General features: G+C 48.3%; 11 protein-coding genes across 11 annotated transcripts; 6 read left to right on the top strand and 5 right to left on the bottom strand.

The window, feature by feature from the left end:
• Window positions 1–17: 17 nt before the first annotated feature.
• Window positions 18–1,274, bottom strand: BDW43DRAFT_298520 (MBL fold metallo-hydrolase; the record flags this gene model as incomplete). The annotated part of the gene is made up of 5 exons (XM_032044567.1): window positions 18–386; window positions 505–763; window positions 841–949; window position 1,067; window positions 1,212–1,274. The coding sequence occupies 5 exons, from the start codon at window positions 1,272–1,274 to the stop codon at window positions 18–20; spliced, it is 801 nt and encodes a 266-aa protein (XP_031902763.1).
• A 123-nt stretch (window positions 1,275–1,397) lies between these two features.
• Window positions 1,398–2,678, top strand: BDW43DRAFT_317870 (uncharacterized protein; the record flags this gene model as incomplete). Its single annotated transcript, XM_032048605.1, has 5 exons — window positions 1,398–1,988; window positions 2,018–2,086; window positions 2,120–2,158; window positions 2,195–2,431; window positions 2,481–2,678. The coding sequence occupies exons 1-5, from the start codon at window positions 1,713–1,715 to the stop codon at window positions 2,676–2,678; spliced, it is 819 nt and encodes a 272-aa protein (XP_031902762.1). The 5' UTR covers window positions 1,398–1,712.
• Window positions 2,679–2,774: 96 nt separating this feature from the next.
• On the bottom strand, window positions 2,775–3,947 carry BDW43DRAFT_268638 (putative cysteine dioxygenase). Its single transcript, XM_032041136.1, has 3 exons — window positions 3,598–3,947; window positions 3,281–3,539; window positions 2,775–3,213 (listed from the first exon to the last, which is right to left on the bottom strand). Exons 1-3 carry the CDS (start codon window positions 3,886–3,888, stop codon window positions 3,089–3,091), a joined length of 675 nt encoding a protein of 224 aa, XP_031902761.1. The 5' UTR covers window positions 3,889–3,947; the 3' UTR covers window positions 2,775–3,088.
• A 482-nt stretch (window positions 3,948–4,429) lies between these two features.
• BDW43DRAFT_15933 (Zn(II)2Cys6 transcription factor) lies at window positions 4,430–7,021 on the top strand. Its single transcript, XM_032038579.1, has one exon. It carries the CDS (start codon window positions 4,696–4,698, stop codon window positions 6,589–6,591), a length of 1,896 nt encoding a protein of 631 aa, XP_031902760.1. The 5' UTR covers window positions 4,430–4,695; the 3' UTR covers window positions 6,592–7,021.
• Window positions 6,996–8,390, bottom strand: BDW43DRAFT_298516 (uncharacterized protein; the record flags this gene model as incomplete). Its single annotated transcript, XM_032044566.1, has 4 exons — window positions 6,996–7,142; window positions 7,216–7,329; window positions 7,373–7,552; window positions 7,623–8,390. The coding sequence occupies 4 exons, from the start codon at window positions 8,388–8,390 to the stop codon at window positions 6,996–6,998; spliced, it is 1,209 nt and encodes a 402-aa protein (XP_031902759.1).
• Window positions 8,391–11,059: 2,669 nt separating this feature from the next.
• BDW43DRAFT_298515 (uncharacterized protein) lies at window positions 11,060–12,857 on the top strand (the record flags this gene model as incomplete). The annotated part of the gene is made up of 10 exons (XM_032044565.1): window positions 11,060–11,183; window positions 11,255–11,304; window positions 11,345–11,384; window positions 11,547–11,642; window positions 11,712–11,764; window positions 11,797–11,853; window positions 11,925–12,108; window positions 12,224–12,315; window positions 12,385–12,699; window positions 12,753–12,857. 10 exons carry the CDS (start codon window positions 11,060–11,062, stop codon window positions 12,855–12,857), a joined length of 1,116 nt encoding a protein of 371 aa, XP_031902758.1.
• Window positions 12,858–14,033: 1,176 nt separating this feature from the next.
• On the top strand, window positions 14,034–16,073 carry BDW43DRAFT_15886 (uncharacterized protein). Its single transcript, XM_032038575.1, has 7 exons — window positions 14,034–14,604; window positions 14,665–14,737; window positions 14,799–15,007; window positions 15,058–15,194; window positions 15,245–15,365; window positions 15,421–15,463; window positions 15,516–16,073. Exons 1-7 carry the CDS (start codon window positions 14,537–14,539, stop codon window positions 15,978–15,980), a joined length of 1,116 nt encoding a protein of 371 aa, XP_031902757.1. The 5' UTR covers window positions 14,034–14,536; the 3' UTR covers window positions 15,981–16,073.
• Window positions 16,074–17,773: 1,700 nt separating this feature from the next.
• On the top strand, window positions 17,774–19,089 carry BDW43DRAFT_268622 (uncharacterized protein). Its single transcript, XM_032041135.1, has 7 exons — window positions 17,774–17,813; window positions 17,872–17,916; window positions 17,993–18,074; window positions 18,131–18,246; window positions 18,297–18,320; window positions 18,381–18,501; window positions 18,558–19,089. The coding sequence occupies exons 3-7, from the start codon at window positions 18,004–18,006 to the stop codon at window positions 18,607–18,609; spliced, it is 384 nt and encodes a 127-aa protein (XP_031902756.1). The 5' UTR covers window positions 17,774–17,813; window positions 17,872–17,916; window positions 17,993–18,003; the 3' UTR covers window positions 18,610–19,089.
• An 82-nt stretch (window positions 19,090–19,171) lies between these two features.
• On the bottom strand, window positions 19,172–20,769 carry BDW43DRAFT_15859 (uncharacterized protein). Its single transcript, XM_032038572.1, has 5 exons — window positions 20,739–20,769; window positions 20,220–20,430; window positions 19,780–20,161; window positions 19,275–19,726; window positions 19,172–19,219 (listed from the first exon to the last, which is right to left on the bottom strand). Exons 2-4 carry the CDS (start codon window positions 20,344–20,346, stop codon window positions 19,498–19,500), a joined length of 738 nt encoding a protein of 245 aa, XP_031902755.1. The 5' UTR covers window positions 20,347–20,430; window positions 20,739–20,769; the 3' UTR covers window positions 19,172–19,219; window positions 19,275–19,497.
• Window positions 20,770–23,285: 2,516 nt separating this feature from the next.
• BDW43DRAFT_268611 (uncharacterized protein) lies at window positions 23,286–23,864 on the top strand (the record flags this gene model as incomplete). The annotated part of the gene is made up of 2 exons (XM_032041134.1): window positions 23,286–23,344; window positions 23,402–23,864. The coding sequence occupies exon 2, from the start codon at window positions 23,584–23,586 to the stop codon at window positions 23,860–23,862; it is 279 nt and encodes a 92-aa protein (XP_031902754.1). The 5' UTR covers window positions 23,286–23,344; window positions 23,402–23,583.
• A 772-nt stretch (window positions 23,865–24,636) lies between these two features.
• BDW43DRAFT_308729 (chaperonin 10-like protein) lies at window positions 24,637–26,021 on the bottom strand (the record flags this gene model as incomplete). Its single annotated transcript, XM_032046559.1, has 4 exons — window positions 24,637–24,842; window positions 24,931–25,243; window positions 25,319–25,759; window positions 25,842–26,021. The coding sequence occupies 4 exons, from the start codon at window positions 26,019–26,021 to the stop codon at window positions 24,637–24,639; spliced, it is 1,140 nt and encodes a 379-aa protein (XP_031902753.1).
• Between the last annotated feature and the right edge of the window lie 1,036 nt (window positions 26,022–27,057).

Here is a 27,057-nt window from a genome sequence, read left to right as displayed (position 1 = left end):
CACGAAAGCGATACACCTCACCCCCAGTCCAGATAGACCACATCACTGCTCAGGCCTGCCTCCTCGACCTGTTTCCGGAAGTCCTCCAAAGAACGTGAGAACACGTCGTAGTCATAGTAATGAATCGGGATGGTTACATCGGGCCGTATTAATTGCATCAGCTGCACCCCTTGCTTCGCATCCATCGTCACCCTCATCGCCAAGGGCCCTAATGCCGGAGAAGGCACTGTGGTCCCACCAAGATGTGTCAGCATCAAGTTGATCTTCTGGTTAGCATAGCGCTTAGGAATTTCGTTTAGATCGTGGACCATCAAGGTATCGCCGGAGATGTAAATATGATGTCGGACCGTGAAGTCCGAGGTGGGGCCTTCGCCGTCGAAGCCCAGCTCAACCATCCATCCATATTTGTTGGGGGGATCTGGACCGGTTCATTAGTACCTGATTCAACGTTTATAGCGATAGATCTATCTGATTATATGGTTAGAAATTGGAGATAAGAGACACAGCGGAGACCAGATTGTTCAGGTTATCAATCACTCTAGTTGGAGCATGTTTCCCAAGCACTCCGGTCACCCGCATACGACCTTTCTTCCTCGAGGTATTCCCAGGAATATATACAGTAGCTTGTTGAAACGGCTCAAGATCATACACCTTCGTAAAGAAGTCACCCCCCTTGGACGTTAATATCGACTTGGCGTGGGGAGTAGTGATGATTGGCAGATTGCGACGGAGCGAGGATTCGACCTTTTGGTCAAAATGATCACTTGGAGATGTATATCAGTAAATATTCCACATTTATCCAAGATGAAAAATCTTTAATCAACTGGGAAAACGACCAACCCATGATAATGAGACAGGAGCACCACGTCAATCCGGGGCAACCCATACAGGTTTACGGCAGGATTCGTCCTGCGTGCACTCGACACACCCGGACCGAGATGGACATGGCCTCATGCGTGTAGGAAGTTAGGCTAATGGGTTGGTTAGTGATTAAGATGGATGTCTGTATCATGTTGATGGAGAACTGACATCGGTCATGACCCGAAGCCCTTCCCATTTTCTGTACTCTGTGAGTCTTGGGTTCCATCTGGATCTGAGACTGCCTACATGATAGTTGTTGCTGTACCGATAAAATAGACTGATGCATTTTATCCGCCTGCTTGGAGTGGATGCTGCTTGCTGTCTTTTGCTGGAGGGAGATGGGCTGGCACGTCTCCCGGCGAGTCGCGGGTTGGGGCCTCGACGTTATGAAGATCAACCATCAGCTGATGCATTGTGAATGACTTACTAAGTCTTCTGTAGATATAGAGAGTCAAATATAGTTGATCCAACGTTTTATGTTAAGGCAATATGTGGAGATCATTCTCATCCAAATCATGATTTTTATTCCTACTTGCGTTCATCCTGACTAACATGTTTAGCTATCATCGGCTTCACCTTGTTTCACAACATGATTGCGCGGAAGCACATCATCCCAACAATATGCACATGTGTATCAAACAGACAGTTTCATTCGCCGGAGTGGCTATCTCTATCTAAGCAGATATTATCAACCAAGCATGTGAGGCATGTGTGCTCTTCCGCACATAGATATCAGTTTGTAGAGAAGACAAAAATATATAAATTTCGCACCCAAATTTCTGATCTGGCTCATTAACAACCCATTCCAAACATTCTTCTCTTCTACACACACATTTCCTCTCTCTCAAAGCATGACAGTCAGCACAGAACTCAAAGACTATGTTCTGGATCCCTACCATCCAGATGCTCTCGACCTTATTCAAAACATTCCAGGGATCCAAGCCATTCTCCCCGGCGATCCTCGCATGGGAACCTGGCACTCAGACGCCGACGGACTCATGGTCCGCTCCGACTCTCGACTCACGGAGAGAGACTTCGCCAAAGCCCAGCGTCTTCGCGTGGTGGTCAAACAAGGCGTTGGTGTCGACAACATCGACCTCAACGCTGCCAAGAAACGCAGTATCGCCGTCCACAACACCCCGCTCTCAACAGTGAGAGTGTGACCGAGCTATCGATGGCTCTCACACTGACTCTAACCCGCAGGGCCACTGAGATCGACCGAGCCGTGCGTGGCGGGGCCACAGTCATCCGTTCCTAGATGCTCAGCACCAGCATGTTCCGCAAGACCGTTGGTGTGGTAGGCATGGGCAATATCGGGAAGATTGTAGCCTAGAAATGGATTGGCGCTTTTGATTGCTCTATTGTGGCATTTGATCAGTTCATGTGGCCCGAGGCGTGGAGTAATGTAGATCATACTCGGGAGGAGACGTTGGATGAGTTGCTGAGAGTTGCTGATGTGGTGACGCTTCATGGTCCTCTTGTTGAGGATACGAGGAGTCTGGTTGGCGAGCATGAGCTGAGCGTTATGAAGGATTCGGCCTTTTTGGTGAACTGTGCCCGGGATGGTGTCGTCAATGAGAGAGCATTGCTTAAGGCTTTGGAAGAGAAGCGGGTTGGAGGTTGCGGCGCTGGATACTACGGAGATTGAACCTCCCACTTTGGTGGTGCACGGTGCGTTTTTGAAGCATGACAATGCTATTATCACTGCCCATATCGGAGGAAGCACGAAGGAGAACCAAAGTCGAAATGGGATGTACGTGGCGAAGACTTTGGTGAATGTGTTACATGGAAGAGAGGCAACTGGAAAGTTGGTTTGAAACTCTAGATAGCAGAACCCGATAACATGTACTGGACAAGGATTAAGATAGTGTCAATGGTCTTATTACCAACCATTCTTTTATCCAACATCTGCTGCCACAAGTAAGCTTCTTTACACATTTGAGGAAGGGTTTGATGAGAGCATAACACTGAAATACCGTAACTGAGTGGTAGGATCACAAGTCAACTTGATATTAGTTCAGTATAGATAGGTATAGCTAAATACACAAAGATAATAGCGATATGGAGCCCCGAAATCGAAAAAAGAAAAGAACGAAGAAAAAGGGAAATCGCGCTTGGGATATATTCTAGATCGTAAACAATTATGATGCAAATGTGGCAACCGAACTGGGTACCTGCCCCTCCTCAGGATGATTGTCGGTTGATATTGTATGACAGCGTTCGGCCGTCAGGCCTGACCCGCAGGCTTCTCGGTATTCGAATGAGATTGTGCTTGCGGAACGAAACTGGCCTTTCCCGTAACTCCGTCGAAAATATGGTATCCATAATCGGCCGCATTTGGGGGAGTATAGACTAAAGTTAATTAGTATCATACAGATCCAGCAGGCTTTCAAGTCAAGCTTAATGGTAAAACACTCACTGTGGAGGGACACCGCAACTTGGTTTGGACTTGGGTTATGGACACGGTGCAGACCAATATCATCCGAGATATATGTCACCTGGTTGGCATGGTATCGGTTTTGGTGTTTGAGCTTGAGAGGACTTGTCTGATCGCCTTCAAGCTTTGGAGGATGGTAGACCGTTTCGGTCAATTCGCCAGCCAAGACTTTCATGATGCAATGGGCATTGGCATGGTCATGGATAGGAGAGCCTTTGCCCGGATTCCATACTAGTAGAAGCTTGGGTAAGTCAGCCATGTTATGACCTTCGTGGAGCCACGGTAGGAGGTGAGCATACAATGTTTGCCTTGCGGTTGATGTTCTCGATTGCGTTGCGGGTATAGTTCTTGCTCGGGTCGTTGTGGTAGAACCGCAGCCAATCATTGGGATTCGAGGCGTATTTTCGTGCTAGTGAGACCAAGTGTTCATGGTCTATGTCCGATGAATCGATTCCTGAGGAATCCCCCAGATAGGACTTGATGTCATGGACTAGATCTTGTAGGTCATAGGTCGCTGGTAGGAATCGGCGATCGTATGGAGACGGGCCTTGTGGCAACGGGAGAGGCAATTGAATAGCGGAGGCCAACATGATTTTTCTCTTTTTCTTGTTCGTCCAGAAAGTGGTTGTATGAGTTGAGAGATTCTGAGCAGTGAGTGAGCCAGCCCAAGTATATTTATTGACCGCGTAATGGGTGTTCATATAATGAGCTTCAAACACCCCCTGGTAGCGCAATCGCCGATTGACAGCTTCAACGGGTAAGTTGGATCGCCGATCGACGGTGGATCGGCGAGTCTTGGCTCTTCAGCGTCGTACTGATGATGCAAAGTACATATTTTGAGAAAATTGCGGTGGGCTGGATAGCCTCTAATTGGCTCCAATTGTATGTCATGGTATGATAAAGAAGATTGAAGGAGATATTGCTGCTATCTACTACATACTTGAGGGCAATCGCCGAGTGCGACGCTATCCGCGCCATACAGGGGCAGATCACCGACGGAAGCCGGCCTGTAACATTGATACCCCGGATTCTAATATTGGCAATCTCATTTGCATTAACGTTATCTTATGTTTCACTTGTGTTTCCCGTCTTTTCGAGTCTCCCAACCCGTGTTTTGTACTCCATTGTAGGGCATCCTTATGGGGCTAATCCTCTTCGGGGACTACTTGGGGACCGCACACAAACCAAGAGCGTAGACCCGAAATCCACCCGAAAAATCGGCAGAAAATCGGTGGTTGGCTGTCCGTCAAATCCCATGACTTTCAACATCCTTTGTTCATCCACAACCCTAAATTATCACGTCAATATCTCTATTTCCTCACTCTCCTAGGATGGCGAGTCAGACCCCGATTCTCCCCCGACCCCTGTAAGATGATGATCATTCGTTCTTATCCAACATGACCCCCAGACGATCCACTCGGCAAAGTGGCCTCGCCGCCCTTGCTTGTACGGAATGCCGGAAACAGCATCTAAAGTGCGATGCCCATCAGCCATCATGCTCGCGTTGTACTCAGAGTGGCTTTGTCTGTCAGTATCTTCCTTCGCGACGGGGTGGTCGCCGAAAGCCACGTCATGAAATCCTTTATCACCATCCGCAACACCGGCCCTCGGCTTCCAAACTGGGCGATGCGTTTAGTGTCAGTGCCACCACTCAGTACTCTCCGGGGAATGCTTCCGGAAGTAACATTCAAACTCCACATCACACGACCGGACTGCCCCTGCAAGTAACTAGTGCTCCCGGCCCAATGAATACGCCGGACAGTGGAGTCTCCTTGCAACGGAGTACTCGTCCAAGCCTCGTAGGCATTCCATGGCCTGCCATACTGTCGCACAACGATGCCAGTCCCAGTCGCCCTGAATCGGCAGGCAGATTATGGGAGGAGGATGATCGCTGTGTCCGCTTGTTTTATGAACATTTCCATGTTGCGCATCCCATTCTAGTCCCCAGCGCCTTGTACAAGGACCGCGACTACCCTTCTTACCTGCAACTAGTGGTCGAATTCGTGGGGTCCCACTACCTGCCATCCGGTCCTCGCCAGCAGCTGAAGGACAAGGTCGACGCAGAACTGACGTCTAGCCCAGAGCGATCGCCATGTATGGTTCAAGCATGGCTGATCTACTCCATTGCTTTGTACGCCCGTGGCGAGCGGCAAAAAGCCCAAGAGGCTTTCTCGCAAAGCGCGGAGATTGCCTTTCAACTGGGTATGCACCGGGGCGATTTCGCGTCGTCTGCTCAGCCTGAGAGGTCAATTGAAGCGGAGAGTATGAGGCGAACATGGTGGGAGCTGTATATCACGGATATCTTCATGGCCGTGCCGCTGAAGACGATCACATTCCGATGTACCACAGTCGCGCCGGAGGTCGGATTGCCTTGCGAAGACTCCGCATACACTGGGTGTGGCGATATCCCTCCCCCGCGCCGGATGTTGGACTTTAAACGCAGGGTGTTTGTTGCGGAAGAAACTGCATTTTCGTCCTTTAGCTATCGCATTGAGGCCGCAACAATTCTATGTCGCGTTTTGGTATTGAACCGTCTGCGGGATTACCACCGTGATCATCTCCAAGCTATCGAAAATGCCCTCGTCAGCTGGGTCAATCATTTACCCGCGCGCAAGCTGGACATTGTGGACTCGTACGGTAATGCGGACGAGATGATTTTTCAGGCCCACCTCATTGTGGCGTATGCCACCATGCTGCTGCATTTACCGCGCAGCGATCTGCGCTCTCTCCTCACGCAGTCCGATGACTGCTTTTGGCCGTCGGCGCCATGCCATCTCTCTTCGACATTTCCACGCCTGGTGCATAGTATCAAGGCGACCGAAGCCTCGCGGCGCGTCTCCGACTCGATTTCCATCTGTCCCAACATCCAGAAACATACTCCTTTCCTGATTCCCGCACTTGCTCTATGTGGGATGATACAGCTGGCCACATCCATCAACCATTCTGAAGAATGCTTTGACCATCACTGCAATCGCGTCACACTTATCCTCGGATGCCTAAAGAGCACGAAACGGATTTGGGGCTCCGCTGAGTGTGCATATGATTGTGTCCGATCGACTGCGGCCGACATTCTATCGGATTCGATCGAGAAGTGGAACACAGAACCCTTGAAGTCGATTCCGACTCCTCAAGAGTCGAACGATATGGACCGCACGAACCATCATATACCTCCAGCTGTGACTGTTGCAGAAGGGCAGGGCTTAATGATTCCCGAACTTGCTCCAGGGTTTATTGATCCGACCTGCTACAATGCCTCGTTTTTTAATTGTTTAGCAGATTTTGACCTCAGCTAGAACGTATTCTTCCCAGTCCGAAATACCTTCTAGCCATTGACCGAGAGGCAAGGTCACTAGATGCTTAATATGTTCAACCTAGGAACCCTCTGTCAAGCGTCAGGGGTACCGACCGTCGACCGCAATATTACCAGCTGTTCATCAAGCTACTGATAAGCAAGCCATTTTATATGCTGGATGTATATCGCTAGAGAAAATCGGTCTTTACGCGACCGATAAATCGCCCACGTCCTTATGTTTGCATCTACATTGTCTAATCGAGTAATACCGTCTTAAACCCATAAAAAAAGGGCCGTTTATTAAGGTTTATAAGCGAAAAGGTCTATGATATAACCTTTTCCAACGATACCAAAACCGGGTAATACCGATATTGCTACCGTCCGAGACATGTTGTTCAATCCCGCTTAACCCGCCATGGACAAGCCGAGGGCGACAATATGGGGATTCAGCATAGTCTGGTTAAACGGAGTAACGAAGAGGTCTAGGTCGGTCAAGGCGACAGCCATAGTGCCGTTGATAATACCATCACTGTCATACACGGATCCCTCGGGCTGGTATGTATAGCCAGTATGGTCACCCGTCACTCAATGGGGAGTAGGTCAAGTTCAGTTCGGAACTCCACACCACGAACTTGGGCTCGCCGGCGGTTGTAGTCGTGATGTAGGAGCTATTTGGTCTGACACTCTTGCTTGGTGCTTCCCATTCAAAGAGGACCTGCTTTCCGGCGTATGAGAGAGGCTCAGAGCCGTTGTGCGCAATTGCTGGGCCACATTTTATCTACCGCATGTTGATACAGGCAGTTCTCATCCCTAGAGATGTCAGATACAGATGGATCGGTAATGCGCTTGCCGACTGTCTCGCTACCGTCTTTGGGCGTCTTGTCTGGGGACACGGGGTTGATGTTCGGGTTGTTCAGGATACGGAGAGTTGGGAAGTTCTGCCATGCGAGACGGGTCGTTCCCTCCAGGCAGTAGCTGGTATATGGGGCAAGTATGGTTCATGCCCAGGACGGGGGCCATCTGTTCTCGAACCAAAACATCCGTTGGGTTTGGGCCTGACATCTGTCGGAAGATCATTTGTTGGCGAGCTTCGGTCGTAATCGACAGGGAGAGTAGATTGGGAACTTCTCGAGAGTCTAGATGGGAGTTAGACTCGATTCGCCGAACCGAGTTATATGCTGTATGAAATCTACCCACGTGCGAACGTTTTAGTACGGATAGTCGTATACGCACATCTTTGGCGCGGCTTCTGCCAGCATGTTGCCCAGCAATGTCGCGTGTCCGGTCCCCTGGTCCCCCATGAACTCGATCAGCGATCGTGCCTCTGGACCAGGCCGGCCTCCAGCCGGCCTCCAGGAACTCCTCGTCGGTGAAAGGAGCAAAGCCATCAAGGAGTAGATCAAGCTCGATGTACTCTTGGTAGACACCAAGGGCAATCGACTTGAAGTCAAAGTCACTTTCTACCATGTAATGAGGCAGGGTTCCATTTGTGCCCAGTCCACCAGCTGGTGTATATGGCGCTGTCATCGGGTGAAGGGGTACACCCTGGCTATTATAATACGTCGCGGTCGAGTTTGGTGGTTTAGGTTCGATTGCCGCAGCAAGTGTCGCCGGCGCGTTCACAGCCCCGGTGGTGGTAGGAGTCCCCGTGTGCGGACCATGATACGGATCGCTCATATAGCCTTTCTGCCCCACGATCACTGGACAGCCCGCCGGCTTGGCTGGTACTTGGGTTGGAACCGGTGAGGCAAAGGCGCCAGCACTCAAAGGGGCAACGGCAAGGATAGACAAAGTCGTCATGGTTGCGGTGAAGTACGTGGACCTCGGCGAGCAGGATAAAATGGCATGTTTCCATGGCCATCTTTGTAGCCCAGACCTCGCAACGTACTCAGCTGTCATACACAGCCTCAAATAATACCAATATCACAACCCTTTCTCACTAAATGTATCCACCACATTCAGGACTGCGGGTGGTATTCTGAGTCATCAATCCCTAGTACACATATGGAAGGGGATATTGATGCCCATTGATAGTACATTTGATGTAACAACTACCATGTATACGGATAGCAGTTTAAGGATAACCTTGCCTTTGGATCCGCTGCCAAGTCCCATGACAGTATGTGACAGTTGCTCACAAACGGCATATCTAGCTCTATTTCGTAGCCCATGGCAGCTCAAGTACAGTAGTCAATACAGTATGTGGGCGTTTCAAATCAAATGCATTTTCCAGAAGGATAGAATCCGAAATCAGGTCTGTCAAGTGCCAATAGTACTCTAATTTTAAGTGAATATAGCCAGCAGTATTGCATGTCAGGAACAGGTAGCATGAGGCAGGATGCGTCATTCGGGTTTTAGGTCATGTAAGGAATGCTAGAACTCCCTTCTAGGGACTGACAAGAGAATACCAGTTGCAGCCGACTCCTACTTCATCCAGAAACTCTGTCAGGTCCTACAGCTCGGCTAAAATTCGGCTCGAGTTCGGTTCATGCAGTTGAGCATGTTTTCAATCCCACTTCAATATCGATGTCCCGGGATCACAATCCTGAGAAACTTAGTAAATCGAGCAATGAGCGTACTAGATCAAAATTCCAGCTTTTCTGAGCTTATCGGGGGAGATTGAGATTTCTAGCTGATCTTCCATCTGTTTGTCGACGAGCTATATATCTCAGCAGGTAAAACCAGTTGATCTTTTATACAGTCAAGTGCCCGGAGCGGATAAAACCGAATATCAGTTGGAAAGTGTCGGAAAACGCCTCAAGGTTATTAAATCAACTATTGTGCTCCTCGGCGATTTTTCTAAAATCTTACGATGCTCATCGGAGTATCTAGTTGGGATTCTGAAATGGTTCAACTAGGGTTCAACTGCACCACCCACCAATCGCGTCACATTTCCTACGCGTCCTGCGCGCTACAACAACGTGATCGATGATATACACTGAGACAGACATTTCTGGTCTCCTGGTGAATGATAGTATGTATGTATTGAAGGGTTAGGAGATGTAAAGTGTTCGATAATCTAACCTGATAACTATCTTCTTTCGCCTCACTTGCGCTACTAGTACTCTTATGTGTGAACGTCAGCAATATCGTGTCTGCCCTCAGAACATAACCATCTCACATCTGTAGATGCTGAAGAATCAGAGAACTAGCCATTACTGTTACTGCTCTACGCGTAATGTACTTAACATCACTTATCCAGTACCCGAACGACGATGGGACTAAAATGAAAAGAATCCCGACGAATGGTGAGGTGTACGTCAACGCGAGCAAAACGGCTTGAAGGCGTATCTGCAATAATCATCTACCAATCCCCTTCCACTGCAAGTACTCTTGACCCCTCAAACTATGGGCACCTGCCTCCGGAACTTCGGGCTATGATCATCTCGTATCTTCAATTTGGTTGGTTAGTTTATGCATGCATATCCCGACCATGGCAGGCTTTGATAGAGGAACAGACATTCCGCACTTTGCACATCACCTCGGCGCAACTCTAAGGGTTCGTGCAAATTGTACGCCCCTCCACATGGGACTAGCGAGGCTATTGTGTACGTTGGTTGAAAGTCAATGTTGTCTTACCCTATGATGTAAACGACCGCATTCAAGAGGAAACGGATGAGGAACGCGAAAGTAATAACGAGGTATTCACTGATTCACTCAGAGCACTCCTTGACGCATTGAGCCGCTGGCCAAACGATGATCGATGTCATCTATCTCTGTGTGTCAGTGCACAGTGCCCAAGTGATTGGCCTAACCGACAAGCTTGAGCGACTAAACTGTGCAGTCCTACATAAAGTAAACTGGTAGTTTCTCCCTTGTATTACAACGATCCTTCTTATGAGGTAAATGCCGTGCTCATATTTGATATCGAAAGAGGAATGGGGACACCAAAAGTATATAAATCTAACTAGTTATCCAACGCCCGCCTTGCTGGAATGCAAAGTGATCTACACATGTCCGACGCAATGTGGTCGGCGGGCATATCTCTGTTCTCTGTCGGCTACATCATCTCGCAGGTACTTGCAAATGCTCTCATTCCAAAGTGGAAACCAAGCATTCCCTTTCCATGCATTGCGTTAAGGTCCGTGGTGATGATCTGTATGCCTGGTCTTCCGGCTGATCCACCGCGCCATTCAGTGGGCTGTCCGATGCATCTGAGGGAGACCGGGATGCAGACATATATCTGGGCCCGGATCACTAGGGGAGTTGGATAGAAATCCATTTTCCACTGACTGTTAAATTAACGCACGAATGATGAAAAGCATAGCAAGGTCAATATATAAATCTCAGAACGCTTTGCTTTTCTCCATGAGGCTGTGAGTCCGGTAGAACATCGGATATTTTCCGATGATTTGTCCACGAATTTTGATAGACCAAGGCACGACTTAAATTCGCTATATTATTCACCCCTGGAGGCGCATTTTTCATGCCTTCAATCACCAGGTCCTTTTTCGAACATTCTCATAGGAATGGGACTTATCACGGATACTAAAAGGGCTATGAATAATGCTCCCAAAAAAGTTTTCAACAAGTATGTCTTGATCTGTACATGCTTCTTTGCTCTATCCGGTGTGTCGAAAGGGTCTGATCAAGGCAAGTGATAAACCGCTATTTCCATGACTCTCTCGCGTCTCCAGTAGTATTAATTTGTGAGCTGATTTCAGGCAACATTGCCTCCATCATTACACAGGCTCACTTCAAGGCCGGATTTGGCGTCGACACGCAGTCAGAGGAAGATACATGCAAATACAAAGGGATGGTTAGTATCTATCGCCACAGCTGGGGCTGTGTTTGGTTGTTTCGGAGTGAGTCCTGTACGCCGCTATTAGGAGAGAAAAAGGTCATCCATACTAACGACACTGTTCATCCAATGTTCTCCCATCAACGATCGCCTTGGTCGACGTTGGACATTCCGCATTGCTACCGTCGTTTATATTGCTGGTGTTTTGGGCTAAGGGCTCTGTGGCGGTAGCCTCTCTGGCCTTTATGCCCCTGCAGGGCTGGGAATCGGTCCTCTATCAATTGTTCCTCCTGTCTATATCATCGAGGTATGTCATATAGATTCTGGTCGTTCGATATGATGGCACATTCTCACTCAAACCTCACGGATCTCCCCTAGAGCAATATGTGGTCTGCTCATGGTGCTTTTCGCGGCTTATCAGCAGTTAGGTGTGGTGCTGGGGTTCTTCATTAACAATGAGGTGAGGCGACTAAACGATATCCGGGAGTTGACAAGCAGTGGATGCTCACTACTCTCCTCCAGGTTGTTCCCACCGCGTGCTGGGGGTTTGGAACTTTCCTTTGCTCAGAGTGCCCTCGGTGGCTTCTTATAAGGGCCAACGAGATCAAGCAGCAATGACGATGTCTAAGCTCCGCAAGTTGCCTCGTGACTACCTAGGGGTCATTGCCGAACTAGCTGGGATGGACAGCCAGCTTTTACACGAGACAGAAGCAGTTAGTAACGCGACCGTATGGGATTTACTTCACAAGACTTCCTTTCCGGTTGAGAATCGCCGTCGTTTCTTCAATCTTCATGGCCACACTGTTCTCCCAATGGTCCGGCGCCAGTGCTATTACCCAATACTCGCCCACAATTCTGGGGTATCTGGGAAATTGATGGGGACGAGTCCAAGTTCCAGGCTACTGGAATCTATGGCGTGGTCAGGTCCGTGAACACGGTATGCTTTGCATTGTTCATTGTGGATTGCATTGGTCCACGCCGATCGTTGACGATGGGAATTGCCCTCAAACTGATCCCTCTCATTTTTAACGGCGCATATCTCGTATCACGAAGAATGTCACAGCCAACGAAATCGGTGTCACTCCCAGTGCCTCGCGCGCATCTACCGCTGCTATCGTTGCTATCTTCCTCCATGCGGTGGGCTGGAGTATCGGCTGGTTCAGAACCCCTTACCTTTTCGGCCCCGAGAGCTTTCCCATTCAAATTATTTCATTGGACGTACCTATTTCCATGGCATTCTATTGGGCGTTTTATGTCGGATATATACGTGCTATACCTAGTCTTCTAGCTACTGCCCATAAATGGGGCTTTTGTGTTCTTCAGCTGTATTTGCGTGATATCCTTGGTTTATATATTCTTGCGATGCCAGTGAGTATACACTTTCTGAATGGCTTTCGGCAATTGACGTTGGCCATTGCTAGGATACGAGAGGAAGGCCTCTCGAAGAGTCGGATGGTCTTTTTCAGCGCGCGTCGTACCCTGCTTACCCATACAATTGGAAGGATATGAGAACAAAGTACCACTGATTGAACAACCAAGCACTTTGGACGGGCTTAAGATATTATAGGCGGCGCGTAGTTCGGTGGCCGGCGGGTCTTGATATTATTTAGTGCAAGTCCAGTGACAGACGGTGCCTACTCGACACGGGTCACATAGAATACTCGAAGAGAGAGTAGCTTTACTGCCCGTATTTAATTCAAGAGCAGACACCAGTTGACTATCTACCCTACGAATAATTGACACTTGAAGTGGGGTATCATCCTGTCATATTGGTGGATATGGACTACATTTGGCGTATGAACAGTTGGAGGCACCTCTATCGTGGGCCCGGCCCACCTCTCTCCCCACCGTTCGTTGACTGTGGCGTTCGATTGTACGATCAATGGCCAGTTTTAGAGAAGAATTATCATTTTTGGGACTCTTTCAGCACCATTGTCTAGGTCTACGGGTGAGTCGCTTTAACCGCAGGGAGTGCTCTGATAATCTCCCCGCCCAGTAAGCAACTACCAAGCGCCAAAGGGTCTGTATGATCCAGAAAAGGCATTTTCGATGGTTATGTGGCATTGTGGCAACAATTGGCTTTCAAATGCCGCGCTTATCCCGTTACCAAAGATCATAAGATCCGATGCATTGGCCCATAGTTTGAGGAAGATACCGGGAAATAGGCTAAGTGAGGGGTTTAGGAGTAGATCATGTTAATCTTATCATATTCACTATGGTATAACTCGGTCTCTCACCGAGGTGGTTCAGAAGCCCCTGTCTCCTAGCCAACGTTGGATCTTCGTGGACGATAAGCTGAGATCTCTCAACGCGCGAATCCAACGTCTCAAGCGGTCGCTCATCGATCGAGAACTACAGGTAGGGTTTTGGAGAGATTTATCCAAAAGCCAAGAATTCCCTAAGAATTTTTAATCGGGATGGGGAGGAGTTCACTTGCTTGAAATAACGCTCTTTTCCCCCGCGGATATTCCGAACGCCTCTGGCCAAGTCTACCACTTGTTGGGAATTTTACTAGGAATTTACCTGAGTCGTTGTATCACACCATAAGCGAAGTCGTTGTGTTCAGGGGTTCGTGTTAAGAGTGGCAAGGGTTGGGATTATGGCTTGCGTTGCGTACGAGCCGGCAGCACCAATTAGGAGGACCACTTTATATGGGACTTCATGGCGAAGGCAATAAAACCAATGGCACCGCGGTATTGGGTTTTCGAATAGCCTTCACGCCAAACATGGTTGTCTCAGGATAGACCTTTTGGTTGATGTGGTATGGAATCTGATAGGCTCATCCTCGTATATTCCACGAGTCCAGTGGAGACTCCAAGGTCCACCCAGCACTCCCAATCACCGACTGGCACTGCCTAAGGCCTTTGTCTTCCAGAACAAACCTGGAAATCGTCCAGGTGAGGGTAGAAACGGAGCTACGATCCCCGGCCGGTGCTTTCTCCTTCTGACTGGTGCGTTTCACGACTCTGCGGCTTTTGATTTAATTAACTTCTCCTGCGCCGTGGACGGTTTTGGCCCAGTTCCTGCAGGGTTGCTATATTGACCATGCTATACGACCAGGATTCCGTTTCCACTTCTTAGCTTCGATTTTAACCCGGGTGGCCCGAGAGTTATCATATGTAATCATCGGTGCGCCCATTTTTCTTGGGCGCAAACTCACTAGGGGGCTGAGATTAGTTCCTTGCACCAGCGATGCAGGGAAGCTATGTCGGACTTCAAAGTGGAATCGTGGATTTGGTATGGGTTCACGGTACTAGTCATAATCCTTCGATTGTGAGTGCCCTCAGTTAAATACGGACCAACGATGGAAACTCTAACTCTTTCATGGCGCAGTATATCACGATTACAGCTAGTGAAGAGCGTTAAAAGCCTGCAAGCGGAGGATTACCTTATGCTCCTGGTATTGGTATGTCGCGGCCGACAAATGTGGTTGGGATATATATTCTGACTTGCAATTTCTGTCACAGTGTTTCTACACGGGATTGGTCGTAACCCTGAATCGGATCGAACATGCGCAGACAAATTTAATGACAGCGGATGACAAAGAGGACCTGACCCCGGAATCAATCAAAAACCGCATTTACGGCAGCAAACTGGTGTTGGCAACCGAGCAATGCATGTTAGCGACGATATGGGGATGCAAGGGCTGCCTCCTTCTCCTCTACGCCCGGTTGACGTGAGTTACCATGTCCGCGTTCACGAATCATAGCGCTAAGAAGGCGATAGGGAAGGGATTAAGCAACAGTTGGCCGTTAAGATTCTGGCTGGATATGTCGTTGCCTCTTACATTGTTTTGGAGATCCTCTATTTTGCGGTTTGGTGCCGGCCATTCCACAACTACTGGGCTGTGCCAACTCCTAACGGTATGTTGCCGCGTTGCATATAATGGCTGTTTTTCTAATTGGAATTTTAGAACAATGTTCAACCGCGACGCATCATCTCATCATGACTATGGTGTTCAACATTTCCTCGGACATTCTCATGATATGCATCCCGTTACCGCTGCTCATATCGGCCAGTCTGCCCATACGCAGGTACGTACTAGGTTACGTAGGCTTTGTCTCCCCAATTTTAACAACAGGAATGTAGTAAAATCACTCTTGTGGGTGTTTTTAGCATGGGGACTTTCATCGTATGACCGGCAACCCCTTGCAACTCTACCGATCGCGACTAATGACCCTCAGATCCTATGCGCCACTCTTAGCAAAGTATCGAGCTTTAAAAACCCCTTTAGCCCCGAGTGGCTCTTCTGGTACGTCCGCGAGGCTAGTACCGCCGTCTGCGTTGCCAATATCCCCAACTGCTGGAGTTTAGTCCGTCGTGTCTTCAACTTGCGTTCCTGGACAGGCAGCTCCCACAGCAAAAACAGAACGCACCACTACAACCCCTACGGATACGGAACAGGCACACATAGCCGGACAAGAAGAACGACTGCTTCACAGAAGAAGAGCCTCTGGACGTCCGTCACCATGTCGGCGGTGGGAAAGACCGAGAGCGTCGAGGAAATCATGAGAGACGACACCGAGCAGGGTAATCAAGGGATCCCACTCGAAATCTGGCATCAGACCAGCATCCACGTCACGGAAGAACAACCCAATCCCAATGATAGTCACAATGGGCCATCTACAGCGCCTCCAGGTCAGCGTTAGCTCCCGGAGTTTGCGGCTGATATAATGATAGATAATCAAAATATACGAATACTAATGAAAATTTCACATGGATCGATGAATGCACTGGTGGCATTGTAGCCAGGCTAACCGTAGCGAGCTACTCAGGGGTCAATATCCCAAATCTTCTCGAACCCTCTAATGGGGCTGACTCGTAAATGAAGGTTCGGTGGAAGTCAATCCGGCGTACGTAGCTTCGTATAGCCTCAAGAAGTTTCTCCGAGATACGGCCGAGATATCGCGAAGACCAATTTCCATGATGGGAGGAGTTGTGCTTTTGTTTATTCATCATTCTTCGGCTCTTCACATACATTAGAGTGTCGAGGATAGCCCTTGATCTATGCCAGGAACTTGCATCAGATCAACACTCCGCCATCAGTTGCCTCACACATCACGACAACTCTCTTTCCATGCTAGGCTACCCTGTGGGGTCTGAATGAAACCTCTATCGTGTCGCTATACTATTTTGGAACGAGGCGGCAGGCGATGCATCCCCCACCGCGATGGGGGAGATCGGCACTTGCCTTTCCGTGTCCAGTGTGGACAAAGATGCCTCCACCGACGATCAGATAACCGAATAGTATTTTTCAAGCACGTTTGCTCAAGCCGGCAGGAGTTGGGAAGCTGAACTTCAGGAACTCAATTGTTGTCTCAAAGAGGCGTAGAGATTAGGACTTGGTATCCTCCCACCACTATGGTTTAACTTGCAGAGACACAACAAACACTGTTCTTGGCACACCCTTGTTTCGTCCGATGAACTGAGAATCAGGGTAGCCGGCTTGGCGCGGCTCAGTATACCTATCTCTCGGGTTTGATTGATGGGTGTCTCGGCTCGTGTCCTGGGCCCGCACGGCACGATGACAGGCTTGGAGCCACGAGGCTTGATGGAGATGTAGATACGACTGATACGCAGATATCAGAGGCCAAAGCGCTCCTACAGGATTGTGCCACGTGGAAAGTGATAAGAATGAGATTGCCCAAGCGTGTCTGGGGAACAGTAGCCCCCAAGGGACAGGATCTTTACTGTACAGTCTGAAGATGAAGAGAAATCTGCATGAAGATCTTGAATCATGACACATTATTTCCACCCTGCCTGGTAATCCAATACACGCAGCTCACTATCGCTTTTTGCTATATGTGTTCGTAGTATACTTTCCCAACTCGGCCTCTCCACTTCAGCAGCGATAACCCAAAAGACTGGCCCAACCCTAACACGACCATATCAGCTTATGAAACTAAGCCCCATTTGTCTTTTGGTCCGTAAATGATAGACTCGATTAAGGTTTGAGGCCAAATGACAGGGGCCTGCCCATGGCATGGAAGGCTACTACGACCATTTTCTAATTCCCTGGGGACGATCGGTCGACAGGCTCATGTGGCACTTGCTGGTTTTAATTTTACATGCGGCCCAACTAAACCAAAGCTTGTCCAGCTTAGCTTTAGTGTAGGAGCCACCGAATGGATCGGCGAAAATGCACTAGCATATATGAACCGCCTCTAAGACCCCTGCTGACTCGAAGTTGAACTGGGTATTTCTTTGTCTGCGATGTACCCTTTCGCCAGAGAGTTGGCGATTGAATCATGGATTCTATACGTAGTCGGTAGGTCATCCCTCATTTCGTGCGCAGGGTTCGTCTTAAGAGGCTGACATTGTACGTGAATAGGAATTATCATCATCGGATGTCGCCTGTTCGTCCCCACGTACGTTGAGTGTCGCGGAGGAAAATACTTACCAGAGATAGAGTCTCGCGGCGCATCCGGTTAAAGTCATGGACAAAGCTACAGACTGATGATGTGCTCATGTGTGTGATTGCGGTAAGGGCGCAATTGAACAGCTGTAGGATGTCCCAGAGAGATTGACAATGCAGTATAGCTCACGTTTACGGGTGTCGTGATCACAGCAAATAACGTTGCTCGTGTCAGTAGTGACCCAATTGTTCATGAGGAAAATATGACAGCTGCTGCGCAATCGCTGACAGTCTGGGGGAACAAAGTGGTCTTTGTGATGGAGCAGTTCTCTATGGTTACCATATGGCTGGTCAAGGGCTGTCTTCTCATCGTCTACAGCCGTCTAACGTATGCCAATATCCGAAGCCCCAGCATGCTAAGTGGCTAATATATTTCGTTGGTAGTCTCATGATGAAAGAGCACATCATCGTGAATATAGTTGCGGTTTATGTAGTAGTTTCGTTCATCGTGATGGAGGTCCTCTTCTGTGCAGTCTGGTGCAGGCCGATCAGCAACTACTGTACGTCCTCTGATTTTAGGACTCCTGAATCTTATACTAACTTGCGATAGGGGACCTTGCAGGGGCTAATGACTGTGGGTTGCAATTCCTGCGGGGGCTCGTCAATTGGGCTGACTGTTGAATAAATTCCATAGACCAGTGCGGGACCTACTTCAATCATCTCATTACATCGACCGTTCTTAATATCTCTTCGGATCTGATGATGTTATGCATTCCACTGCCGCTGTCTATTCGATCACACTTGCCTTTGAAGCAGTGAGGGAGCACAATTCTGTGGATTTTGTGATATGTCTGGCTGATTTCAAGTATAGGAAGGTTGCCGTGTGTGGTGTCTTCAGTCTCGGGGGGATTGTTGTCTGTTGAGCCCTCATTCCTCATCCCTCTCCAGCTGGGATGTATAACTGACCGGTCCTTAGATCCTCATGGCAGCTCTTAACAAATACTACAATTTCAAGCAACTCCAAAATGCCCGCTATCTGGTTAGTCTGCTGCCAAGAACTTATTCAAAATGTTTGCTAAGCAAGGGAATAGAAATGGTATGTTGCAGAGGTTGCCACAGCAGTCTATGTCTCCAATGTGCCACTTCTCTGGCCTCTTCTTCGGCAGGCCTTCCGCTGTCTGCGCACTACTGGACATTCCAACTACACGTCACGAGGTCCGAAGCCAAGTGGGCTGCAGCGAGGACTAGGACCGATGTCGTCGCGTTCTCGACATTATACTGGCTCCGCACATTCTATCATCCGCCATTCGCAGGAGGGCTCGAGCACCACCGAAGCTCATGAGCTAGTGTTGACCCCAGCAGAAGAGCGAGGATACAGAGCCGATATCATGGGCGACTTCGACTCAAGTTTACAGCACTCCGGGGATATAACTGTTCATAGAACGGTGGAGGTTATCCATGAATATCCAAAATGATAATACGGGTGCAAACTAGGGCTATGCCTGTTGATTGTTATAATAAACGACGGTCATACTGTACGAATATGTACTTTTCTGCTATAATCCCTCTTGATATTGACACCCATTGCTGTGATTGATAAAGTAGCGAAGCGATAAACCATTTATCACTCTACACTTTGGTTTGTTTGACAAGGTTTGGCGATAAACTGAACACAGGCTACTCTTCCAAGCGATTTTCCTACACCAATGAATACCCAGCAGCCACACTGACTTAGGCACTGTGATGATTTAGAGGATATCCGGACGTTCAATCATATATACACAAGCCCATCGGAGGGGTAAAACTACCTATCATTCAGAAGATGTCTTTGCCGCTCCCGAGAACGGACAGCCCCTAGCTGCAGAGGCCGTATCGGCAATGGTTTCCGCACTGTCGCGTGCAATCTGGCGAAACATATCCATCGGATCATACCAGACATCAATGCTCTCCAGCTCAAGCTTGTCATTCACCTTGGCTATGACAATGCCTTGGATATCAATGAGCCCACCATGCGCCTTGACGCTGACCTTCTCCCCGCGACTAAGTGAATCCTATCAGCCAACTATTCAACCAGGCCAAACGAACAAACTCACTCATTATACCCCACATAATCATTCGCCATGTTTCCCCAATGCCTCCATTTGAAAATCACCGTTGGTGGTCCGCTGTACACTTCCTTCACCTCCCAGGCAAACGTAGGCATCATGCGCTTGAACGCCTTATGGCTCGTTTCGAAATCATTGTGTGCCGGATCATAGTACGAGCTTGCGGTCAGGAGGGCGTTATACGTGCCAACCTGGAGCATGTGTTCGCCGGACTGGGGAGTGCCTCCGTTTAAAGAAAATGTATACTTCTTTTGATCGATGGTTCGCCAGTCGGCGAGGGAGGTCTTGAATGAGGCTTCGATTTCCCAGTTTTTGACGAGTTTTTCAACGAGGTCTGGTAGGCTGCCGGCCTCGTGTGTCATTGTTTTGGCTTTAGCTAGGGCGTCAGTGGTTGATCTGTTTTCAAGATGCAGGCATGAGCGACGAACTCTTTTCATAGAACTCTCGGGTTTTAGAGTAATTTGGGGGTTGGCCGTGTCGCCAGGCCGCCTCTGTATCTTTTAGGACTGCATCTGGGTCAAGGACATAGTCAGGGAGTGCTGGTGTGTCGCCCATGTTGAGATTGTGGTGTTTGGTTTGAGGGAGACTCTGTGTGTGTTTTGGCGGGGGAACGAAAACACGGAAGTAGGATTCAGATTTATTTATTATCTGGGCAATGTCAGACGACTGCCCTTAGCAAGGCGGTAGTGGCCACTGGCGCTGTGGCTACGATTGTTTCATATCCACCATTCATACGCCGTCGATGACGGCGGCATGCCTCGGTAAGTAATTCAATGCGTACAGGGGTTTATGCAGGGGTATGTTAGCAACGGTAAGTTAGTATCTATTCCCAAGAATTGGGATAACCAGACGCCACATCGTAAATGCGGATAGCGTGGTGTTTCATGTGTGAAGGGAAGGTTATATTTTCCGAGACCCTGAGTACGCATCTACCGCGATAGCATCTTGATAAATGAAGAGTTTCCATGATTAGTCGTTGCATCTCCCTGTTGGCTACGGTACCTGATGGTATCAAGTCACTGGCTCGCACAATCGCGCGGGTTCTCGGAAATAGCACAGGCCAACGTTCGGTGGGCGCGATCGGATATTGGCCTTCAATCAGCGATTCCAGCTGGGAGCAATATAAACGGGGCAGATCCCATTGGATCCAGAGATCGAGCCAAGGTGGACCATTGGGGGTCCAGACCCAGCACTGTGGCCATGGAATTGTCAGAAATGCCTTTGAAAACAGAGAGACTGTTGATAAGGACTTTGGAATATGAGACCGGACGCTTCTTTTTCTTTTGTATCTCGCTACTCATATGCAGCTGTCAATAGCTGCCGAGAAGACGGTAAACCAGTAAACCATATCATGGTACAAGCACGGATCTCACGGTTCAATACGAGGATGCCGTTCTCGTCGACGCAAGGATGTGGAGAAACCTATTAGACCTGGATCAATTGAATGGCATACCCTGCACTCTGGATTTTAGTGGCCTGGAATTAATATATGTACCGGAGTGTTCTTTGAACTTTGTGTATATTAATCATCGGCTAGCCATTGGTGGGGCTCGAATGTAACCAAAGTGAGACAACAAATCGCGCAGTTCGCGTCTGAGAGAAGCGACAGTTTGGGATCCAATTTTAGTTCCTGTTGATATATTTGATACACGGCGATCCAGGAAGATAATTAACTGTGCATAGCACATCATTTGCAAGCCAATGCTCTACAATTACACGCATTAGCTAACTGAAAGCACCACCAGGAGTAGAATGCCAATGTTAGCGAGTCCGGATGGGGCCAATTGCACTACAAACTCTAATATATATAGCTATCTCCTTCCTCAATCTTCCTGAGGACCTTCAACGGCATAGCAGATAATATATTTTCTATCTAGTACCTAAACTCCTAGGAGCCTTCACCGGACTCCCAGTAGCCAGCTGATTGCCATCGTATTTAACAACTAGAAATGACCCCCTAACCACTTATCTCATTATCGGGCCTTCCTTAAAAGTCTCTTACGAAACATGAAGGGCTGGCTTGGTTCTCGTGTCTCGCCTAGCGTTGGTGCTAGGCATCCCCACGAAGGGTCTGCCGTACCCACTCTCATCGGAATGGAGGAATATAGCGCCGTCGCCTCTTCTCTCTTTGAGTCTCACTCTCGACGATCTTGTGGATCGTCTTCCTTTGGTGGTTACATTACGCGCTTGTAACATAGCGAGGATCAGAAGCTGCCTTGACCGTCATTGATTCTCACGTTTAGGGCTGCCAACACCGGTGACGATGAACTTGGATGGATTAGGTTAGTCCATCCAAGCCGTTGCCAATCAGTAGGCTTACATCTCTTTGAGCCACCATTTAAAACCGTCTTTTTAAATAAGTACTCTGTTACCGGTAATCTCTCCTAATAAAATATCACTTGAAATCGCAAAGAATTTCGAATGCGCCCTATAATGATTTGATTGCAAGTAAACCTAGCCGGTCCTTGAGGCCGCAACAGCATATATCCTTCTTATATAGAATAATGTAATTCCGATAGCAACAGACATCAAACTCTATGCAAAAATTATCTATTTGAAAAAGTGGTATCGAATGGCGGTAGAAGGGTACATATACGACCTAGTACCTGATTCGAATGGAGAGAGCAGCACATTGATCACTTACTGAGAACGGATTGAAAGTATAGTAGTAGTGAGCTCTCTAAACTGTGACCGACATGTCAGTGGCCATAAGAAAGTCTAGGGTCAATAACCCTATCTAGTCACTTTATACTATATCTGTCTTAGGATGATTTGAATTCAAGTACCGAAGGATGCTTAACACCAACAGATACTAACAAGGATTATACTCCCATTGCCAATATAAATACGCCTAGGTGCGAAGGAATGTGTCTAGATGCATTCTCACAAATGATGTAACTCACTTCAGTGCATATTTGGCAAACTTGATATGGTGGGCCTATGACTCTAAAGGCGTGTCCAAACGTTGTATCCAAGGATTTATGTTAGCCAACAACACGATTTATCGTGTTTTAAAAAAGACCTATAATATTACTCAGTATTGTATTATTAAAACTACATAGTATAAGTAGTTCTTGCAAAAGTACGCGGAATCTCTTTTGTATTTACTTTCGGCCCTGACACTAGAACGATAATTTAGTACATACATACAGTAACCCGAAGTGAGACGAGTATAAGCATATACTTAACATAGTACCCTATATGGGCATCTCTTCAGTCTGCCTGACAGGTATCCGAAAAATCCTCCACCATGGATATGTAAGCCGGGCAGGCACATCATTCTTATTTTTATCCCATATCTTCTCGTCTCACCCAACCCACTTCTCCCCATTTTTCTAACTTCTAGTCCATCAATGATAATGTCTGCCAATATCCTATCAAAGCTGCCAGCTCTCCAACCCACCGTTGCTCCTGGCTGCGAGATCCTGCACGATCCCCAGGACCCTCGATTTCACGAACGTCTCAGGCATTAAACCGACATCGATCGGAGGGCACCCACAGCCATCATTCTCCCTCAGTTCGAAGAGGACTGTCTCAAAACAGTAAAAAAAGCGTCAAGCAGAATAATGTTAAGGAACTGGGATGCTTGTATGTGCTGACACTGGTACAGGTCCAATGGGCGCTTCAGCCATCCGTACCCTTTGTGGCTACCTGTGGGGGCCATAGCGCCTGGTCGACGATCAGCGCGGAGGGAAGTATAATAGACCCTAGTGAGTACGTCGACATGCGCGTGGATGTAGACGCAAAGACCGCTACCTTGGTTGGTGGGGTTCTATCAAAGCAGGTGGGAATATGTCTGGCCGAAGCCGGGCTGTTCACAGGTATACACATTCCTTCATTGACCTCACTCTCAGCCCCTGCTCACAGCTTCATATACCCCTCGGAAATGGTAATACAGTTGGCGCGATACCCTACTTTCTTGGGCGGGGCTTCCATCACCTGATCTATTACGGGATTCGGATTCGACCAAAATTTCAGAGACGGTATCGCGGGGAGGTACAGCTGGAGAAACTATGCAATTTGAAAAGAGAGGGGGTTGCACAAGGAGGGTTTACCAGACAGAGTCACTAGATATGAGAATTGGACTAGTCAGCGGAATATATGGCATAAAAGGTAAATCGGCATGTAGCGCTTTACTATGACTAGGTCCCTATATGAAATACTGACTGTAGCAGACGGGAGATTGCTCGTAACCTAAACCCTATACGCAGTTCGTGAGCAAAGCTCGAGCCTCAAGCCGAAAATGAAAGGGCTCAAGTTTCCACAGAAGTTCAATTCAGTAGTCTTCCTACAGCCTTGTATAAGCTGGTTGTCAGGAAACCCGCCGCGGTAGTTCATGAATCGCCCAATCGTGACTTACGATATTCCATCGTCCAACCCCATCTGCTACAGCAGAGAAATGACCAGACAGAGCAGGTCAGTGAGATGCGGAAATAGACTTATGTAAACACTATCATGGTCTGTACTTAGCTTCTGCTTCTTGTTTCTCATTGAAAAAGTATATATCAGCCTACCTTTCAAGTTACGCTTAAGCTTCTGCATTATCCTCAGTACCTTAATCTATCCAGAAATCCAGAATATCCCCGTCTTGTGACGGATCGGATGGCCCTATCTGCCGCGGATCCATTATATATGCTGAATCTAGGTACGTCGATATATTAGATGATTTTTATTGAGTTAGTAGTCTACATAGGGAGGCGAAGGGCCACTACAAGATTACTTATCCTGCCATCCGCTTTGTGAGAGGAAGCCTAAATATACTTGTCTAAAACTCATACCATCTCTCCTAATACACCATTGGAGCTTCAAAGTCGTCTCTTAGTGACGGCGTTCCTCTTTTTCTCCTCAAGCGGGATGGGAATGATGGAAGAAATCAAGGTTCTTCAGAATGCTTAGGGGGTTTGGAGACTTCAAGACGTAAAGTCTCTTCTTCACGATACCTAGTTCCTTCCCCAGGGCTTCCAAATCCTTCTCTATCTGCCAACGGGTATAGCCCGTGTCAATACTTTCTTTGAACTGCCGTCCTTCGATCCGGTATAGTACATATCGTACTGCGTCCCGTCTATATTTAGCGGAGCATGCACGAAGCGCGTTGACAAACACGCGGGGAACTATAGTTCAACAGCATCTTTATTATACCTCTTTCGTCCACAAAATGCCCTCCGATGAGAGTCATAACAAAGCCTACCTCAATTTGGGCGACGGCTTGTTTTATGACCCTCAGGTCAATGTGTTCCTCTCCAGTGAGCCGTTTCACGTTGACCTTGTAGTCGTAATCTTTCACCGAGCTCACCATACATTCCTTGATCAGTGTGGCTTGTGCGGACCTGTGCCTGCCCATTGAGCTTAAATCCTTCTCAAAAAGGAGGGTCATCAGCCTGTAATCACACCGTGCTTGTGCGACTAAGGATGGCGCTAAGCTGCTGTTGCTTGGGTATATGCTGGCTCCCATCTGGATAAGCCTTTCACATGAATACAACCTATCATTCGACTCTCCATGTATGTTCATACTGCCTCTACGGCATACCATTGACCGAGGGGTATCGCCGTGATCGTCTAGCTGGTTGACTGCAAATTTATAAGATAACGAGACTTCTATCAACTCCAGACGAGTAGAATGCACTGCTACAGAGAGGGGCTCGAGGTTGGCTGCCTCCTGTAGGCTCATCTCCGGTGGTACTTTGTAGACGAAATCCTTGGGGACACGGTAATACTTCGTTAAAGTGCCGTGTACATTGGGTGGTACAGCCGCGAACCTCATCTCTTGACAGAGGTTGTACGTGCCGCGTTTACTCGTTTTGCAGCGTCGACAGGGAACGCTAGGCTCAATGGCGATGGGATCACCGGCTTGGATGGAGGAGACGGCTGTTATGACCGCGTGAATGGTTCCAGCTCCCTCATGGCCTAGTACCAGTGGTTTCTCCTTACTGACCTTCCTATTGACTCCGCCATGTTTCCAGAAATGTACCTAGGCAATTGGTCGGTGAGCGAGAGGGACATTCAATGAGTACTGGAGATAGTCCCAAGAGACATTGAATTCGGTGTCTTACATCATTTCCACAGACTCCAACGTAGGCAATGCGGACGATGTCATCGCGGGGACCCCGTATTCGCGGCAGTGGGTGAGGTTGTAGACGTGCGTGTACAGGCCCGTAAAGGAACCAAGACGGGTTCTCACTATCTATTTCAAGGTTGTTGTGCTTCCGACAGCCGTGAGCAGAATGACACATAGGCAACATATGTAAAAGCCGAGCGCACCGAATCGTCCATTGAACCAAAAGGCTTCAGATCGGCACCATCTCCCCTTCCCCCACTTATCAACACAACCCCGCAGTGGCTCGGATCGGACAAACACCGTAGTATCGTTAAGGATTAGATTCCTCGGCCCATGTCCGCGTCTTATGTTGCCTGCAGGCCTGATAATGATAGCTTGACGTGGTTGCGTGCTTTTTAAGATCATGAGCCGGTTGGAACATATAGGTAATGTATTGGCTCTCTACGACGAACGGGTGAGAATCAGCGATGGCCAACCTCAAGGCCCGTACGCGAAGAGGATTGGAAGTATTCTCCCTATTGTCTACGAAGTGCTTCGAGTGAAATTGCGGAGGCTCGTCGTAAGTGCCACGTCTAATATTGTGGCTGAAGCTAGATCTGCATGGAGATGTTTCAAGATGCAAGCATCAAGGACCCCCACCAGCCCACCCCTTGCGTCCCCTGTTTCTCTTTGCTGAATCTAGGACATGGTGAAGACCGACCGCGCTTTCGACATGACCAGATCTTGAACTAACGTCATCCGGCCTCCTCCCAGGCCCAAGCACTGGGGTAGAATATAATAGCAAGCAACAGGCGAGGGGATAGTTACGCGGCTTAAACTTGGCCGATTATTGGTGGCTGGTATATAATTTGCGTACCCATCGAGGATCGCCACTTGATCCTCATTCCCAGTATATTGCGGGATATCTATGCTTTCCCCGGTGGTTTGGCCTATTCCACTTTTCTCCTTTGATTCCACTTCCATAGGCCAAGCCACAATGTAGCAGGACAACCCAACACCAGCTAATATCTACGTTCAAATCATATCTTGGGAAAGGTCACTACCTTCCGCGCATGTTCTATTATAATATTGCTTAAAGGAATGGAAAAATATGAATCCTAGCGTGATGGGTAACGACCCAATGGTCGCATCACTGCTCACTGATCCTAAGACTGAAGACCATCAGACAGCCTGATAGCAGGTATACAGGAGAGCGTATGTAAATAGAATAG

The sequence above is a fragment of the Aspergillus alliaceus genome, assembly GCF_009176365.1.
Source record: "Aspergillus alliaceus strain CBS 536.65 unplaced genomic scaffold BDW43scaffold_10, whole genome shotgun sequence".
Classification (NCBI taxonomy): Eukaryota; Fungi; Ascomycota; class Eurotiomycetes; order Eurotiales; family Aspergillaceae; genus Aspergillus; species Aspergillus alliaceus.
Note: the sequence above shows the minus strand (reverse complement) of the source record. Positions and strands in the feature narration are given on the sequence as shown.